This window comes from Pelophylax lessonae (genome assembly GCF_965119305.1).
Source record: "Pelophylax lessonae genome assembly, chromosome: 8".
NCBI lineage: Eukaryota > Metazoa > Chordata > Amphibia > Anura > Ranidae > Pelophylax > Pelophylax lessonae.
This window is the reverse complement of record NC_138775.1, coordinates 1,383,017-1,398,762: the sequence shown is the minus strand read 5'-3', so window position 1 is coordinate 1,398,762 and position 15,746 is coordinate 1,383,017. Positions and strand designations below refer to the sequence as shown.

The 15,746-nt window shown below is 51.1% G+C and overlaps 1 protein-coding gene across 1 annotated transcript in view; it reads left to right on the top strand.

The window, feature by feature from the left end:
- GRM7 (glutamate metabotropic receptor 7) overlaps positions 1–15,746 on the top strand; it is a 469,560-nt gene that overhangs the window by 232,063 nt on the left and 221,751 nt on the right. Inside the window, exon 3 of the mRNA XM_082266150.1 lies at positions 13,503–13,641. Coding sequence (XP_082122276.1) covers positions 13,503–13,641 — 139 coding nt within the window. The remainder of the gene's footprint in view (positions 1–13,502; positions 13,642–15,746) is intronic.

The following is a 15,746-nucleotide window of genomic DNA, read 5'->3' as shown; positions in this document are numbered from 1 at the left end:
CTGAGGCTAACCCTAACACTTTGTTGATCATCAAAGCCATGTGACAAACACATCTGTGCTGACATGGTGATCACATGACTTTGGTAAATAACAAAGGGTTGGCTTTGTTTATGACTAAAATGATTGGTCGCTGGGCCAGAGTCCTGAGATTTTGTTCCCAGCAAATCTCACCCAGCTGTCCACCAGTGTTAATTTTGGCATCAAATTTTGATTTAGTTTTAGTCCCATTTTAGTCATCTGCAATTGTCTTAGTTTTAGTTGTATTTAGTTGACTAAAATCTAATGGGTTTAGTTACATTGTAATGCATTATTTAAAAAATTTTCTGGAATTTCAAAAGTCATGATATACTCCTGGAGTTTAAAAAAGTGTAATATCAAGTTATTATTTATGGTATTAAGGTTTGAACAAACGCACTGATACAGATTTGGCCGCTCTGGACAGTCTGAGAGGCCTGTAATGCACAGTGCTCTTGACATTGGTCTGAGATGCTTGTAAGGCACAGTGCTCTGGATGGTGGTATGAGGGGAAACCTGTAATTCTGCACAGTGCTCTAGATGGTTATCTCAGGGGAGACCTGTAATGCACAGTGCTCTGGACAGTGGTCTGAGGGGAAGCCTGTAATGCACAGTGCTCTGGACGGTGGTCTGAGGGGAGGCCTGTAATGCACAGTGCTCTGGACAGTGGTCTGAGGGGAAGCCTGTAATGCATGGTGCTCTGGACGGTGGTCGGAGGGGGGACTCTATATGTACACACTCACAGTGCTCTGCTCTGGACGGTTGTTACTAGGGACTCCCATCGGGAGGCCTGTAATGCACGCTGCTGCCCTGGACGATCATCTGAGGAGGCCTCCAATTCTGCACAGTGCTCTGGATGGTGGTATGAGTGGAGGCCTGTAATGCACAGTGCTCTGGATGCATGTCTGAGGGGAGGCCTGTAATATACACATTCACAGTGCTCTGCTCTAGACCGTTCTGAGTTGGGATTCTGGTCGGGAGGCCTGTAATGCACTCTGCTTCCCTGGACTGTCACCTGAGGAGGCCTGTAATGTACACACTCACAGTGCTCTGGATGCTGGTCTGAGGGGAGGCCTGTAATGCACAAGGCTCTGGATGCTGGTCTGAGGGGAGGCCTGTAATGCACAGTGCTCTGGATGCTGGTTTGAGGGGAGGCCTGTAATGCACAGTGCTCTGGATGCTGGTTTGAGGGGAGGCCTGTAATGCACAGTGCTCTGGATGCTGGTCTGAGGGGAGGCCTGTAATGCACAGTGCTCTGGATGCTGGTTTGAGGGGAGGCCTGTAATGCACAGTGCTCTGGATGCATGTCTGAGGGACGGGAGGCCTCTAATGCACACACTCACAGTGCTCTGCCTTAGATGGTTGTGAGTCGGGACTCTGGTCGGGAGGCCTGTAATGCACAGTGCTCTGGACGGTGGTCAGAGGAGGCCTGTAATGTACACACTGAGCACGCTATGAACTCGCTTTCTTGCTGGGAGCGCAGCATTCATGGCCTCTATATCGGTGGAGTTCAGAGGAAAGTAGAAGTTCATGTGAGTAAATGTTCCTCTTTAAGGTTTTTGTACGGTTTTCCTTCGTGGATGGGAATATGTTGGTTTACTTTTTTGTTTCCTTTTTGTCACTGTAAAAAGCCGCTGATGAAAATTGTGACAGAAATGTTTGATGAAATGAAGATGGCTGCCCACATTCCAGGTTTGTTGGTAATGCTGATGAAGTTTTGGTAAAAAACTTTTTTGGCAAAATCACTTTTCCCATCCCCAGTTATCGGCCCCTGGGGCAATTTCTTCCAACCTTTAGTTCTCTTGACATTTCCGTCCATCAATTTTATTCACAAATGGAAATGTGATCTCTTGGCAATCAATGTGTCAGATATGGAGACCCCAGAATGGACATTCCCAGTAGATACCCAACCATGGGAGCACCGAGAGACTCGGGGAACTGGGAATATCTCATGGAATAGAATAAATGGCCCCCTTGTATGTTCAGACACAGAACATCAGGAAATCCATATTGTGAAGTTGTTGTTCTTTGTAGATGTCCTGGGGGGCTGATTGCAGAGCCCCCCCTCCCCCGTCGTCCTCAGCCACCATGCTTGGAATACATTGCTGAATCACGGGACTCTCAGCATCAGGAAGCATCTGCTGAACGTGGGATGAGATTATCACACCTCATCTAATTTAAACCTCCTTAGCTGGAATGAAATTTGTCTCCTCCTCTCCGGGCGGTGAGAAGGTGGGAAATCACGCCGGCCTATTTTTACCGACCTGCTCCTGATCTGTCACCGCGCTGACAGCCGCCGCGCACAGCACTCCCCGCCCCCCTCCCGTCTCCGCTCGCTCCTTCTTATTAAACAGCTGAGCTTCCCCTGCCAGCTAATAGCACTTATCAACAAAGGCCACCAACTCCATGTTCTCTAATTCATTTAGGAGGTCAGCAGCTCCTCGCTGCCAACGCTCCGCAGATCCACAGAGAAGAATAAAATAATAAGCTGATCGTCGTGTCACAATGTATCCTGACTCTACAAATATATAATATATACCACAGGTACAGCGCCAACAATATACCCAGCACTGCACATACTGCTCACCCCAGGAGCTTACACTCTACAGGCCCCATCTCACATACTGCACATTGACATCAGTCCCTGCTCACCCTAGGAGCTTACACTCTACTGGCCCCATCTCACATACTGCACATTGACATCAGTCCCTGCTCACCCTAGGAGCTTACACTCTACTGGCCCCATCTCACATACTGCACATTGACATCAGTCCCTGCTCACCCTAGGAGCTTACACTCTACTGGCCCCATCTCACATACTGCACATTGACATCAATCCCTGCTCACCCCAGGAGCTTACACTCTACAGGCTCCATCTCCCATACTGCACATTGACATCAGTCCCTGCTCACCCTAGGAGCTTACACTCTACTGGCCCCATCTCACATACTGCACATTGACATCAGTCCCTGCTCACCCCAGGAGCTTACACTCTACCCCGTGTACAAAGCATGACTGTGCCCCCCCCCCTGTGTACAAAGCATGACTGTGCCCCCCCCCCCCCCCGTGTTCAAAGCATGACTGTGCCCCCCCATGTGTACAAAACATAACTGTGCCCCCCCCGTGTACAAAGCATGACTGTGCCCCCCCCCCTGTGTACAAAGCATGACTGTGCCCCCCCTGTGTACAAAGCATGACTGCCCCCCCCCTTGTACAAAGCATGACTGTGCCCCCCGTGTACAAATTTTTTCTTGTCTTTCTGTCCTGGAAACACAACAGGAAGTGAGAAGAGATCTCTGCAGAGTGTCCCTTCTTAGCAGTTGTCATCAGAACAAGTGTCCCTATTGGAAGATTTCCAATTCGCTATCACATGGACCTTATTCATTATCACGTATTTCCTAAATTCCAAATCCTGAACTGCAAAACTTCAAAATAATGATTGAAAATGCCCCCCCCCCCCAGATCCCCTAATTTTTATTTTGGGGGAGGGGGGGTAATATGTGGGAGTGGAGGGACTCTATGGAGCAGCTCAGCAGGAAATGTGATTAAAGGCATGCACAGATCAAACACTAAACAGACCACCCTGGCTGGGGGATCCCCTGTGCAACCGTCAGTGAGCCCCACCCCCTCTACAGTATTTCCCATTGTCAGTGAGCCCCCGTATTCCGATTGTCAGTCAACCCCCCTATTCCCCACCGTCAGTGAGCCCCCCTGTTCCTCATTCTCAGTGAGCCCCCCTATTCCCGATTGTCAGTGAGCCCCCCTATTCCCGATTGTCAGTCAACCACCCTATTCCCCATTGTCAGTGAGCCCCCCTGTTCCCCATTGTCAGTGAGCCCCCCTATTCCCCATTGTCAGTGAGCCCCCCTATTCCCCATTGTCAGTCAACCACCCTATTCCCCATTGTCAGTGAGCCCCCCTATTCCCCATTGTCAGTGAGTCCCCCTATTCCCCATTGTCAGTGATTCCCCTCTATTCCCCATTGTCAGTGAGCCCCCCTATTCCCCATTGTCAGTGAGTCCCTCTATTCCCCATTGTCAGTGAGCCCCCCTATTCCCCATTGTCAGTGAGCCCCTCTATTCCCCATTGTCAGTGAGTCCCCCTGTTCCCCATTGTCAGTGAGCCCCTCTATTCCCCATTGTCAGTGAGCCCCCCTATTCCCCATTGTCAGTGAGCCCCTCTATTCCCCATTGTCAGTGAGCCCCTCTATTCCCCATTGTCAGTGAGCCCCTCTATTCCCCATTGTCAGTGAGCCCCTCTATTCCCCATTGTCAGTGAGCCCCCCGATTCCCCATTGTCAGTGAGTCCCCCTATTCCCCATTGTCAGTGAGCCCCTCTATTCCCCATTGTCAGTGAGCCCCCCTATTCCCCATTGTCAGTGAGTCCCTCTATTCCCCATTGTCAGTGAGCCCCCCATATTCCCAATTTCCGGTTGGCTCCCCTATTCCCCATTGTCAGTGAGCCCCTCTATTCCCCATTGTCAGTGAGCCCCCCTATTCCCCATTGTCAGTGAGCCCCCCTATTCCCCATTGTCAGTGAGCCCCCCTATTCCCCATTGTCAGTGAGCCCCCCTATTCCCCATTGTCAGTGAGCCCTTCTATTCCCCATTGTCAGTGAGCCCCCCTATTCCCCATTGTCAGTGAGCCCCCCATATTCCCAATTTCCGGTTGGCTCCCCTATTCCCCATTGTCGGGGAGTGAGGAGAAAATCTGCATCAGCAGCTTGGAAAAAAAAACTTCTCCGATATAAAAATAGACATTGGAGGATGGAGTGTAGCCGAGGAAACATCAGGGAAATGCTGGGAGCGTGCTGAGCTCCCTCCCCCAATGCAGAGCTCCCCCCAATGCAGAGCTTCCCCCAATGCAGAGCACCCCCCAACGCAGAGCTCCCTCCCCATGCAAAGCTCCCCCCAATGCAGAGCTTCCCCCAACGCAGAGCACCCCCTACGCAGAGCTCCCCCCAATGCAGAGCTCCCCCTAAATGCAGAGCTCCCCTCAATGCAGAGCTTCCCCCCAAATGCAGAATGCTCCCAAAGCAGAGCACCCCCCAGTGCAGAGCTCCCCCAATGCAGAGCTCCCCCCGCAACACAGAGCTCCCCCCCAATGCAGAGCTTCCCCCAAATGCAGAACACCCCCCAATGCAGAGCACCCCCAGTGCAGAGCATCCCCCAATGCAGAGCTCCCCCCAAAAGCAGAGCACCCCCCAACGCAGAGCTCCCGCTGATGCAAAGCTCCCCCCAATGCAAAGCTTCCTCTCCAACGCAGAGCACCCCCCTACGCAAAGCTCCCCCCCAATTCAGAGCTTCCTCCTAATGCAAAGCTCCCCCAAAGCAGAGCACCCCCCAACGCAGAGCTCCCCCTGATGCAAAGCTCCCCCCAATGCAGAGCTTCCCCCCAACGCAGAGCTTCCCCCCAACGCAAAGCTCCTCCCCAATGCAGAGCTCCCCCTAATGCAGAGCTCCTCCCCCAATGCAGAGCTGGTGTTAATTAAGAGACACTCCACCATCACTGCCAGAGGATTTAAAGGGGAAACACTCACTAAGGAGGACCTGTCACTCACTTCACGAGGGGAAGGCACCCTGCTCCAGCTGATGAGGGTCAAACCTTCCTAAGCTGGGGAATTATCTGTGTAGGGATAAGATGAAGGACGGGCAGATCAGGTGACTTCTCTCCAGTCTAAACCACACTTTAGTTCCTCAGGGGTGTGTCACCTGTGTAACCAGCAGTCTCCTCGTAGGCGGGGCCAACAGTTGAATTTTTTTTCATCCAATAGACATACGAGGCCTGAGTATTGAATGCAGCATTTGTGGGAACAATAAATAATGGTGTCCGGGGAACCTCAGACACGTCTGGTGAGAAAGCCCTCTCGGAGCCAGCAGTTAGGGTGCAGGGTGGAGTGGGGTGCACTGTGGAGTGGGGTGCAGGGTAGAGTGGGGTGCAGGGTAGAGTGGGGTGCACTGTGGAGTGGGGTGCAGGGTGGAGTGGGGTGCACTGTGGAGTGGGGTGCACGGTGGAGTGGGGTGCACTGTGGAGTGGGGTGCAGGGTGGAGTGGGGTGCACTGTGGAGTGGGGTGCAGGGTGGAGTGGGGTGCACTGTGGAGTGGGGTGCATTGTGGAGTGGGGTGCATTGTGGAGTGGGGTGCAGGGTGGAGTGGGGTGTAGGGTGGAGTGGGGTGCAGGGTGGAGTGGGGTGCAGGGTGGAGTGGGGTGTAGGGTGGAGTGGGGTGCACTGTGGAGTGGGGTGCAGGGTGAAGTGGGGTGCAGGGTGGAGTGGGGTGCACGGTGGAGTGGGGTGCAGGGTGAAGTGGGGTGCAGGGTGGAGTTCCCATTTATCATCTTTAGCCGGCCTGGGCGGGATTCACGGCGCTCGGCTCACCGACTTTTCATAAATTAGTTCTGCCGCGTTTGAGACGGAGAAAAGAACTTTAATAAACCTATTGAGCGGCGGAGAACAATCGGCTTATAATGAAAGAGGAATAAACGAATGTACTTTGAATGGAAGACATTATGCTGATCAGTTCAATAGACACAAGTTCTTCTCATTAAGCAGACAGAATCCTCTGCCCCTCCCCCGATACAATCCAACCCCCGCACACAAAAAAAACACAGGATTTCTCTTCTGCCAAATCGGGGGAAAAAAAGAATTTGTCTCCATTTCACTTAATTAATAATCCAATTAGACCGGACGGGGGAAGCGACTAAGCAGATCCAGCGAGTGAATTAATGTATCAGCGAATGATTAGATTGGGAATAAAACGAGCGACATGGGGCCCCCGAGAGACGGCGACACAATACTGGGGGGGCCCAATGACCGGCATGGTGATCCTCAAAGTGCCCATGTGCTGTGACCCTCATCTATGGAAGAGGCCATGTGCTGTGACCCTCATCTATGGAAGAGGCCATGTGCTGTGACCCTCATCTATGGAAGAAGCCATGGGCTGTGACCCTCATCTATGGAAGAGGCCATGTGCTGTGACCCTCATCTATGGAAGTGCCCATGTGCTGTGACCCTCATCTATGGAAGAAGCCATGTGCTGTGACCCTCATCTATGGAAGTGCCCATGTGCTGTGACCCTCATCTATGGAAGAGGCCATGTGCTGTGGCCCTCATCTATGGAAGAGGCCATGTGCTGTGACCCTCATCTATGGAAGAGGCCATGTGCTGTGACCCTCATCTATGGAAGTGCCCATGTGCTGTGACCCTCATCTATGGAAGAGGCCATGTGCTGTGGCCCTCATCTATGGAAGAGGCCATGTGCTGTGACCCTCATCTATGGAAGTGCCCATGTGCTGTGACCCTCATCTATGGAAGAGGCCATGTGCTGTGACCCTCATCTATGGAAGAGGCCATGTGCTGTGTCCTTCATCTATGGAAGAAGCCATGTGCTGTGGCCCTCATCTATGGAAGAGGCCATGTGCTGTGACCCTCATCTATGGAAGAGGCCATGTGCTGTGGCCCTCATATATGGAAGAGGCCATGTGCTGTGACCCTCATCTATGGAAGTGCCCATGTGCTGTGACCCTCATCTATGGAAGAGGCCATGTGCTGTGACCCTCATCTATGGAAGAGGCCATGTGCTGTGGCCCTCATCTATGGAAGAAGCCATGTGCTGTGACCCTCATCTATGGAAGAGGCCATGTGCTGTGACCCTCATCTATGGAAGAGACCATGTGCTGTGGCCTCATCTATGGAAGAGGCCATGTGCTGTGACCCTCATCTATGGAAGAGGCCATGTGCTGTGACCCTCATCTATGGAAGAGGCCATGTGCTGTAACCCTCATCTATGGAAGAGGCCATGTGCTGTGGCCCTCATCTATGGAAGAAGCCATGTGCTGTGGCCCTAATCTATGGAAGAAGCCATGTGCTGCGGCCCTCATCTATGGAAGAGACCATGTGCTGTGGCCTCATCTATGGAAGAGGCCATGTGCTGTGACCCTCATCTATGGAAGAGGCTATGTGCTGTGACCCTCATCTATGGAAGAGGCCATGTGCTGTGACCCTCATCTATGGAAGAGGCCATGTGCTGTAACCCTCATCTATGGAAGAGGCCATGTGCTGTGGCCCTCATCTATGGAAGAAGCCATGTGCTGCGGCCCTCATCTATGGAAGAGGCCATGTGCTGTGGCCCTCATCTATGGAAGAGGTCATGTGCTGTGGTCTTCGTCTATGGAAGAGGCCATGTGCTGTGACCCTCATCTATGGAAGAGGCAATGTGCTGTGACCCTCATCTATGGAAGAGGCCATGTGCTGTGACCCTCATCTATGGAAGAGGCCATGTGCCGTGACCCTCATCTATGGAAGAGGCCATGTGCTGTGTCCCTCATCTATGGAAGAAGCCATGTGCTGTGGTCTTCATCTATGGAAGAGGCCATGTGCTTTGTCCCTCATCTATGGAATAGGCCATGTGCTGTGGTCTTCATCTATGGAATAGGCCATGTGCTGTGGTCTTCATCTATGGAAGAAGCCATGTGCTGTGCTCCTCATCTATGGAAGAGGCCATGTGCTGTGGTCTTCATCTATGGAAGAGGTCATGTGTTGTGACCCTCATCTATGGAAGTGCCCATGTGCTGTGACCCTCATCTATGGAAGAGGCCATGTGCTGTGACCCTCATCTATGGAAGAGGCCATGTGCTGTGTCCTTCATCTATGGAAGAAGCCATGTGCTGTGGCCCTCATCTATGGAAGAGGCCATGTGCTGTGACCCTCATCTATGGAAGAGGCCATGTGCTGTGACCCTCATCTATGGAAGAGACCATGTGCTGTGGCCTCATCTATGGAAGAGGCCATGTGCTGTGACCCTCATCTATGGAAGAGGCCATGTGCTGTGACCCTCATCTATGGAAGAGGCCATGTGCTGTAACCCTCATCTATGGAAGAGGCCATGTGCTGTGGCCCTCATCTATGGAAGAAGCCATGTGCTGTGGCCCTAATCTATGGAAGAAGCCATGTGCTGCGGCCCTCATCTATGGAAGAGACCATGTGCTGTGGCCTCATCTATGGAAGAGGCCATGTGCTGTGACCCTCATCTATGGAAGAGGCCATGTGCTGTGACCCTCATCTATGGAAGAGGCCATGTGCTGTGGCCCTCATCTATGGAAGAAGCCATGTGCTGCGGCCCTCATCTATGGAAGAGGCCATGTGCTGTGGCCCTCATCTATGGAAGAGGTCATGTGCTGTGGTCTTCGTCTATGGAAGAGGCCATGTGCTGTGACCCTCATCTATGGAAGAGGCAATGTGCTGTGACCCTCATCTATGGAAGAGGCCATGTGCTGTGACCCTCATCTATGGAAGAGGCCATGTGCCGTGACCCTCATCTATGGAAGAGGCCATGTGCTGTGTCCCTCATCTATGGAAGAAGCCATGTGCTGTGGCCCTCATCTATGGAAGAGGTCATGTGCTGTGGTCTTCGTCTATGGAAGAGGCCATGTGCTGTGACCCTCATCTATGGAAGAGGCAATGTGCTGTGACCCTCATCTATGGAAGAGGCCATGTGCTGTGACCCTCATCTATGGAAGAGGCCATGTGCCGTGACCCTCATCTATGGAAGAGGCCATGTGCTTTGTCCCTCATCTATGGAAGAGGCCATGTGCTTTGTCCCTCATCTATGGAATAGGCCATGTGCTGTGGTCTTCATCTATGGAAGAAGCCATGTGCTGTGCTCCTCATCTATGGAAGAGGCCATGTGCTGTGGTCTTCATCTATGGAAGAGGTCATGTGTTGTGACCCTCATCTATGGAAGAGGCCATGTGCTGTGGTCTTCATCTATGGAAGAGGCCATGTGCTGTGGCCCTCATCTATGGAAGAGGCCATGTGCTGTGGCCCTCATCTATGGAAGAGGCCATGTGCTGTGGCCCTCATCTATGGAAGAGGCCATGTGCTGTGGCCCTCATCTATGGAAGAGGTCATGTACTGTGGCCCTCATCTATGGAAGAGGCCATGTACTGTGGCCCTCATCTATGGAAGAGGCCATGTGCTGTGTCCCACATCTATGGAAGAAGCCATGTGCTGTGGTCTTCATCTATGGAAGAGGCCATGTGCTGTGTCCCTCATCTATGGAAGAGGCCATGTGCTGTGACCCTCATCTATGGAAGAGGCCATGTGTTGTGTCCCTCATCTATGGAAGAGGCCATGTGCTGTGGTCTTCATCTATGGAAGAGGCCATGTGTTGTGGTCTTCATCTATGGAAGAGCCCATGTGTTGTGTCCCTCATCTATGGAAGAGGCCATGTGCTGTGGCCCTCATCTATGGAAGAGGCCAAGTGTTGTGGCCCTCATCTATGGAAGAGGCCATGTGCTGTGGTCCTCATCTATAGAAGAGGCCATGTGTTGTGTCCCTCATCTATGGAAGAGGCCATGTGCTGTGACCCTCATCTATGGAAGAGGCCATGGGCTGTGACCCTCATCTATGGAAGAGGCCAAGTGTTGTGGCCCTCATCTATGGAAGAGGCCATGTGCTGTGGTCTTCATCTATGGAAGAGGCCATGTGTTGTGGTCTTCATCTATGGAAGAGCCCATGTGTTGTGTCCCTCATCTATGGAAGAGGCCATGTGTTGTGTTCCTCATCTATGGAAGAGGCCATGTGCTGTGGTCTTCATCTATGGAAGAGGCCAAGTGTTGTGGCCCTCATCTATGGAAGAGGCCATGTGCTGTGGTCCTCATCTATAGAAGAGGTCATGTGCTGTGTCCCTCATCTATGGAAGAGGCCATGTGCTGTGACCCTCATCTATGGAAGAGGCCATGTGCTGTGGTCCTCATCTATGGAAGAGGCCACCATGTCTCATTGGGTGGAAGTCTCGTACCTTCAGTGGGATTCGGCCACAAATGGTGGGAATTTGATGAACGGATTTCTCTGTTGGGATATTTGAAAGTTTTCGGCAATGCTGTAAAGTGAGAGGTGTTTTTTTGGTGTTTATTCTGATGGAAGACGCTGGATTTCGACTCCCGACATCCTCAGGAAACGACTATTCTGAGACTCGAGGCTCCTAAAACAGCGAAGGCGGCCAAGACTCTTCATAAACTTCTCTGCCTCTGCTCCGGACTTCATAGAAATGTCCGACTGTCCGGCTTCATTTTATTTGGGAAAATACTGCCATGTCTCCGCCCCTTATCTCCAGAGAAATCTCTGCCGAAAACTCCGCCCACGGGATCCTCCGAAAACTGACACCGTGCCGTCCAATACAAAGATTCCATCCTGTGCGGGAAAATACAACTTTATCAATCCACAGAAACAACTGACAATACACTGTGACATCATCACTCTGCTGCAGGCAGGAGGAGGCATTTCCTCAGTCTCCCCTCCCCCAGTGATCAGACTGTACATTGTAACTTTTTAATTGGGTATTCTACTCGCGCCTAGGTCACGTTATGAAATGAGGGAAGCAGCAGGTTATCAAGTCTACTATATTATATATAGATGACTGAGCATGAACAAAGTGGAAAAATACTGCGCTAACCTCTAAGTAAAATATGAGGACTGGTTAAAGTGCTATGGGGATTATAAACTATTCAAATATATAAAGTGCTATAGTGATTATAAATATTGCAATATCTCATTTACATCAAATCATCAGAAAGTGCATAAATAGCGGCAGTTCAGAATAATCCGGACATATTAAAATACAATGATATTAAATGACTTCTGTAACGGCACCCCGGACACAAAAGGGTTAAAACCGTTTAGGAGATCTTCCCCTTCCAGAGCTACAGGCACAGCTACTTGCAGGACACCAAACTCCCGAACTGGAAACCAAGGAATGATGCAAACAGTGTAGCTGGAACCTTATGAATGCTGCATACAGCTGAATATGAAAACCCATATGAAGGGTTTACACTCCTAGCAGTCAAACTGGAAAAGCATACAATAAATCCCCCCAATAACGAGACAAGGCTCCGCGTTGAGGGTAAAACAGGAACAACATTTATTGGAAGAACACAGCACACTTTTATACAGAATTTTGAACAGCCTTCCCCCAACAACCGCTTTCCCATTGGTCAATTGCACAGTACCTGCAGTTCCCCATAAGGTCCTCTCCAGCCATGCAAATGAGGGCTTGAAAATGAGTCAGCAGTGATTGGTCAGATAGCTTGACCAGAAGGACTGCCATGTGCAAGGAGACAGAAGCCCCCAGGGGGCAATCAATGTACACAACAGCCAGACACAGAACAATGGTTCCCTAACGAGCCCTCAATACACATTACTCTGAGTGTCACTACATCTCTCAGCAGACAGCAGGCAAGTTCATTAGCACACCCGACAATAGGTGAATGGAGAGCCACCTTAGACAGTCCGTCTCCTCATTGGACTTCCTGGAATGACCATATTAGGAGTGCACTTCCTGTGCCTTACAGTTTACAGGAATAAGGTTTAGCTTCCAAGATAGAGGCAAGACTCCATTAGCCACATTGGGTAAAGAAACACAAAAAGACACAAAAATGCATAACTCCCAGTCTACTGAACAGAACCCCCACATTCAACCCATCCCCAGATAGCCTGGATCTGAGCGCTCAACATATCCAAACAGCGCTCAGATACCACAAACACAGTCAAATTGCCATGGTGTTTACGTTTAGCCTGGGCTGATGAGAGGGTCCATAGTCACCTTCAGGAGGCGAGCAACCAGGCTTCTCCGATGCCCAGTGGCGAGATTGGTCTCGTCACAACTTCAATGGAAGTCTGCGAGACTGCTGATTGGACAGTGCAATAAACAATGTTATGCAATGATAATGAATTGCTTCAGTAACATTCATGATTCTGCTAAAAAAGGAAAAGAAAGTGCAATGGTGCTGTAAAGTCTTTCTAAGTGTAAATAATATTGGTGCAGTGACTTCAGCGACCCTCCACTTCACCGCAAAGTGCTGGTTGATGAGGTAGCTCACTTACCAGATGGCGTGGATTTCTGTGTCGTATGGAGCAAGAATCAAACTGCGCTTGTATACCGCTCCAACTTTGCAGATGGGTGGAATCCTTGAGATGCTGGTGTGTGAGCTCCTCATGGTGTAGAAGGTTACCAATCTTTATTTATACACGTCACACGGACATCAGTGTAGATAAAAACTTCCATATAAAACATCCATAAAAAACACTGCAGTGGTAAAAAACTGTTCACTCCAAAGCACCAGACACCGGGTGTCACAGCAAAACGTGTCCCCAAATACAATGGACACGCTCAAGCCACTTCTGTGCTCCTATTCAGCCTCGCGGCTAGTGTAACAGGAAGCTCCTGTGTAATCAACCGCTAGGTACGCCGTACCCGGAAGTGGGAACTCGGCGTGCGGTTCAGCAGTCTGCTCAGAACGAGGCAACATGCGTATCAACTTGACGCGTTTCGTCTCTGCTATGTGGCTGTGGAGGAATTCATGTAAATGACAGTTTGTGGGTCGGAGTTCAGCTTTAACATGGAGAGTGATGATTGGTCCTCTTTGTATCGGGGGAGGGAATGGCGGGATGTGATTGGCCTGACCGGCTCTCCTCTCTTGCTCCCCCTACAGGAGGACTCTGCATCGCCCAGTCTCTGAGAATCCCCAACGACCGCAAAGCCGGCGACTACGACAAGCTGGTCCGGCAGCTGCTGGAGACACCCCAGGCCCGGGCCCTCGTGGTCTTCGCCGTTGATGACAATGACATCAGGTAATGGACAAATAGTGGCAACATCACCCCCTCCCCCCCACCCCCATTCCCAGCCCACTACTGACCCAAAACAATCAGCAGATAAGAAGTCCACACTTCACTGGCTACATACTTATTAGAGGTCAGGGATTTGCTGTGTGAAGGTACCAGGACCCAGATGGAGCTAAACCAAGGCATCACCCACCAGGGGCAGACTGGCAACTTTCAGCCCAGGGGGCAAATACAAACCAGGGGCCCATGGTGCAGTGACTCAGCCCCTCCTCCGTCCTCCTACTCCCCCTCTTCCTGGCCTCTTCCTGACCCCATTCCAGGCTGAAGCTCCGCTCCAGGTTGTCTCTACTCACCGGCTGAATCCGGGTTCCCAACCTGACCAGCAGGGGGCGGTAGGGAGGAGCTGGGACAGCTCAGTCAGGGCTGCCTGGGGGAGGAGAGTCTCCAGTGGGGCATGGAATCGGCCTCTGCTCAGACATAGTTTATACCATCCATGCTGGGGGGGGGGGGGGGCTGAGCTCTGTCCTTGTCTTCATCCCGCACTCAGTAGGTCATGGTGGAGACTTTTTACTTCTCTTCACCAGGAATCCTTTAGGCATCTCTGTGGCAGAAGCAGTGAAACCTTTTGGACACCCTCAAAAAACTTGGGAAATCTTCCCCAGAGGAGTGGAGGGTGTTATAGTCACAAAGGGGACAACTTCATATTAATGGCCATGGGGAGAGGAGGGCAACTCCATAAAAACATGGGGTGACCAGTTTAGTGTGGAGGAACTCAAGTGTTCTGCACAGAGCCCTGACCTCATCCCTACTGATCACCTGACCTCATCCCTACTGATCACCTGACCTCACCCCCTGCTGATCACCTGACCTCACCCCCTACTGATCACCTGACCTCATCCCTACTGAACACCTGACCTCACCCCCTACTGATCACCTGATCTCATCCCTACTGAACACCTTCGGGATGAATCGGAATGCTGATGGGGATTCAGGGTTCTTTTTTGGTGCCCAACGTGGGGCTGAACTTGTGAGCCAGGTCTTCTCATTCAATGTCAGGACCCCCCCAAATCGGCACAAATTCCCACAGACACCCTTCAAATATTGTGGAAACCTTCCCAGAAGAGTGGAGGAGGTTATAGCTGGAGACACAACGGCCACTTCGGACCACCAATATTATATTAGTACACAACTTGCCATCCCCACCACCAACAGATCTAAGACAACCAAAGCCCCGGGGCAGAGGGAGCCACAATCCCTGGAAACCAGCCGGCCATACTTTATGTCATTGATCACTTTATGATCATTGTTTTCCAACCATCTGAAAACCCCAAGACTTTCCATTCACAGACGGTGCTTCTCATCTACCTCCACAATCTCAACCCTACTGACCACCTTTGGGAGGAATTATGAGTCTTCTCACCGATTATCACTACCAGATATCACTAATGGGCACAAATTCCCACAAACACACCCCTAAATACCACAGAAAACCTGCCCAGAACAAAGGAGGCTGTTATGACAGCAGTGGGTATCGGGGGGAGGGGGGGGGGCAACTCCATATTAGTGCCCATGAGAAGTAGGGGGCAACTCCAAATTAATATTTAATGGCAATGAGGAGTGGGGGTAAATCCATATTAATGGCAATGAGGAGAGGGGGGCAACTCCATATCAGTGGCCATGAGGAGTGGGGGGGCAACTCCATTCTAATGGCTATGAGAAGTGGGGGGCAACTCTATATTAATGGCCATGAGAAGTTGGGGGCAACTCCATTTTAATGGCCATGAGAAGTGGGGGGCAACTCCATATCAGTGGCCATGAGAAGCGGTGGGCAACTCCATATTAGTGGCCATAAGGAGTGGGGGGCAACTTCATTTTATTGGCCATGAGGAGTGGGGGGCAACTCCAAATTAGTGACCATGAGGAAGGGGGGCAACTCCATATTAGTGGCCCTAAGGAATGGGGGGCAACTCCATTTTATTGGTCATGAGGAGTGGGGCGCAACTCCAAATTAGTGACCATGAGGAACGTGGTCAACTCCATATTAATGATCATGATGAGGTGGGGGAAACCCAATTTAATGGCTGTAAGGTGTGGGTTGCAACTCCATATTAATG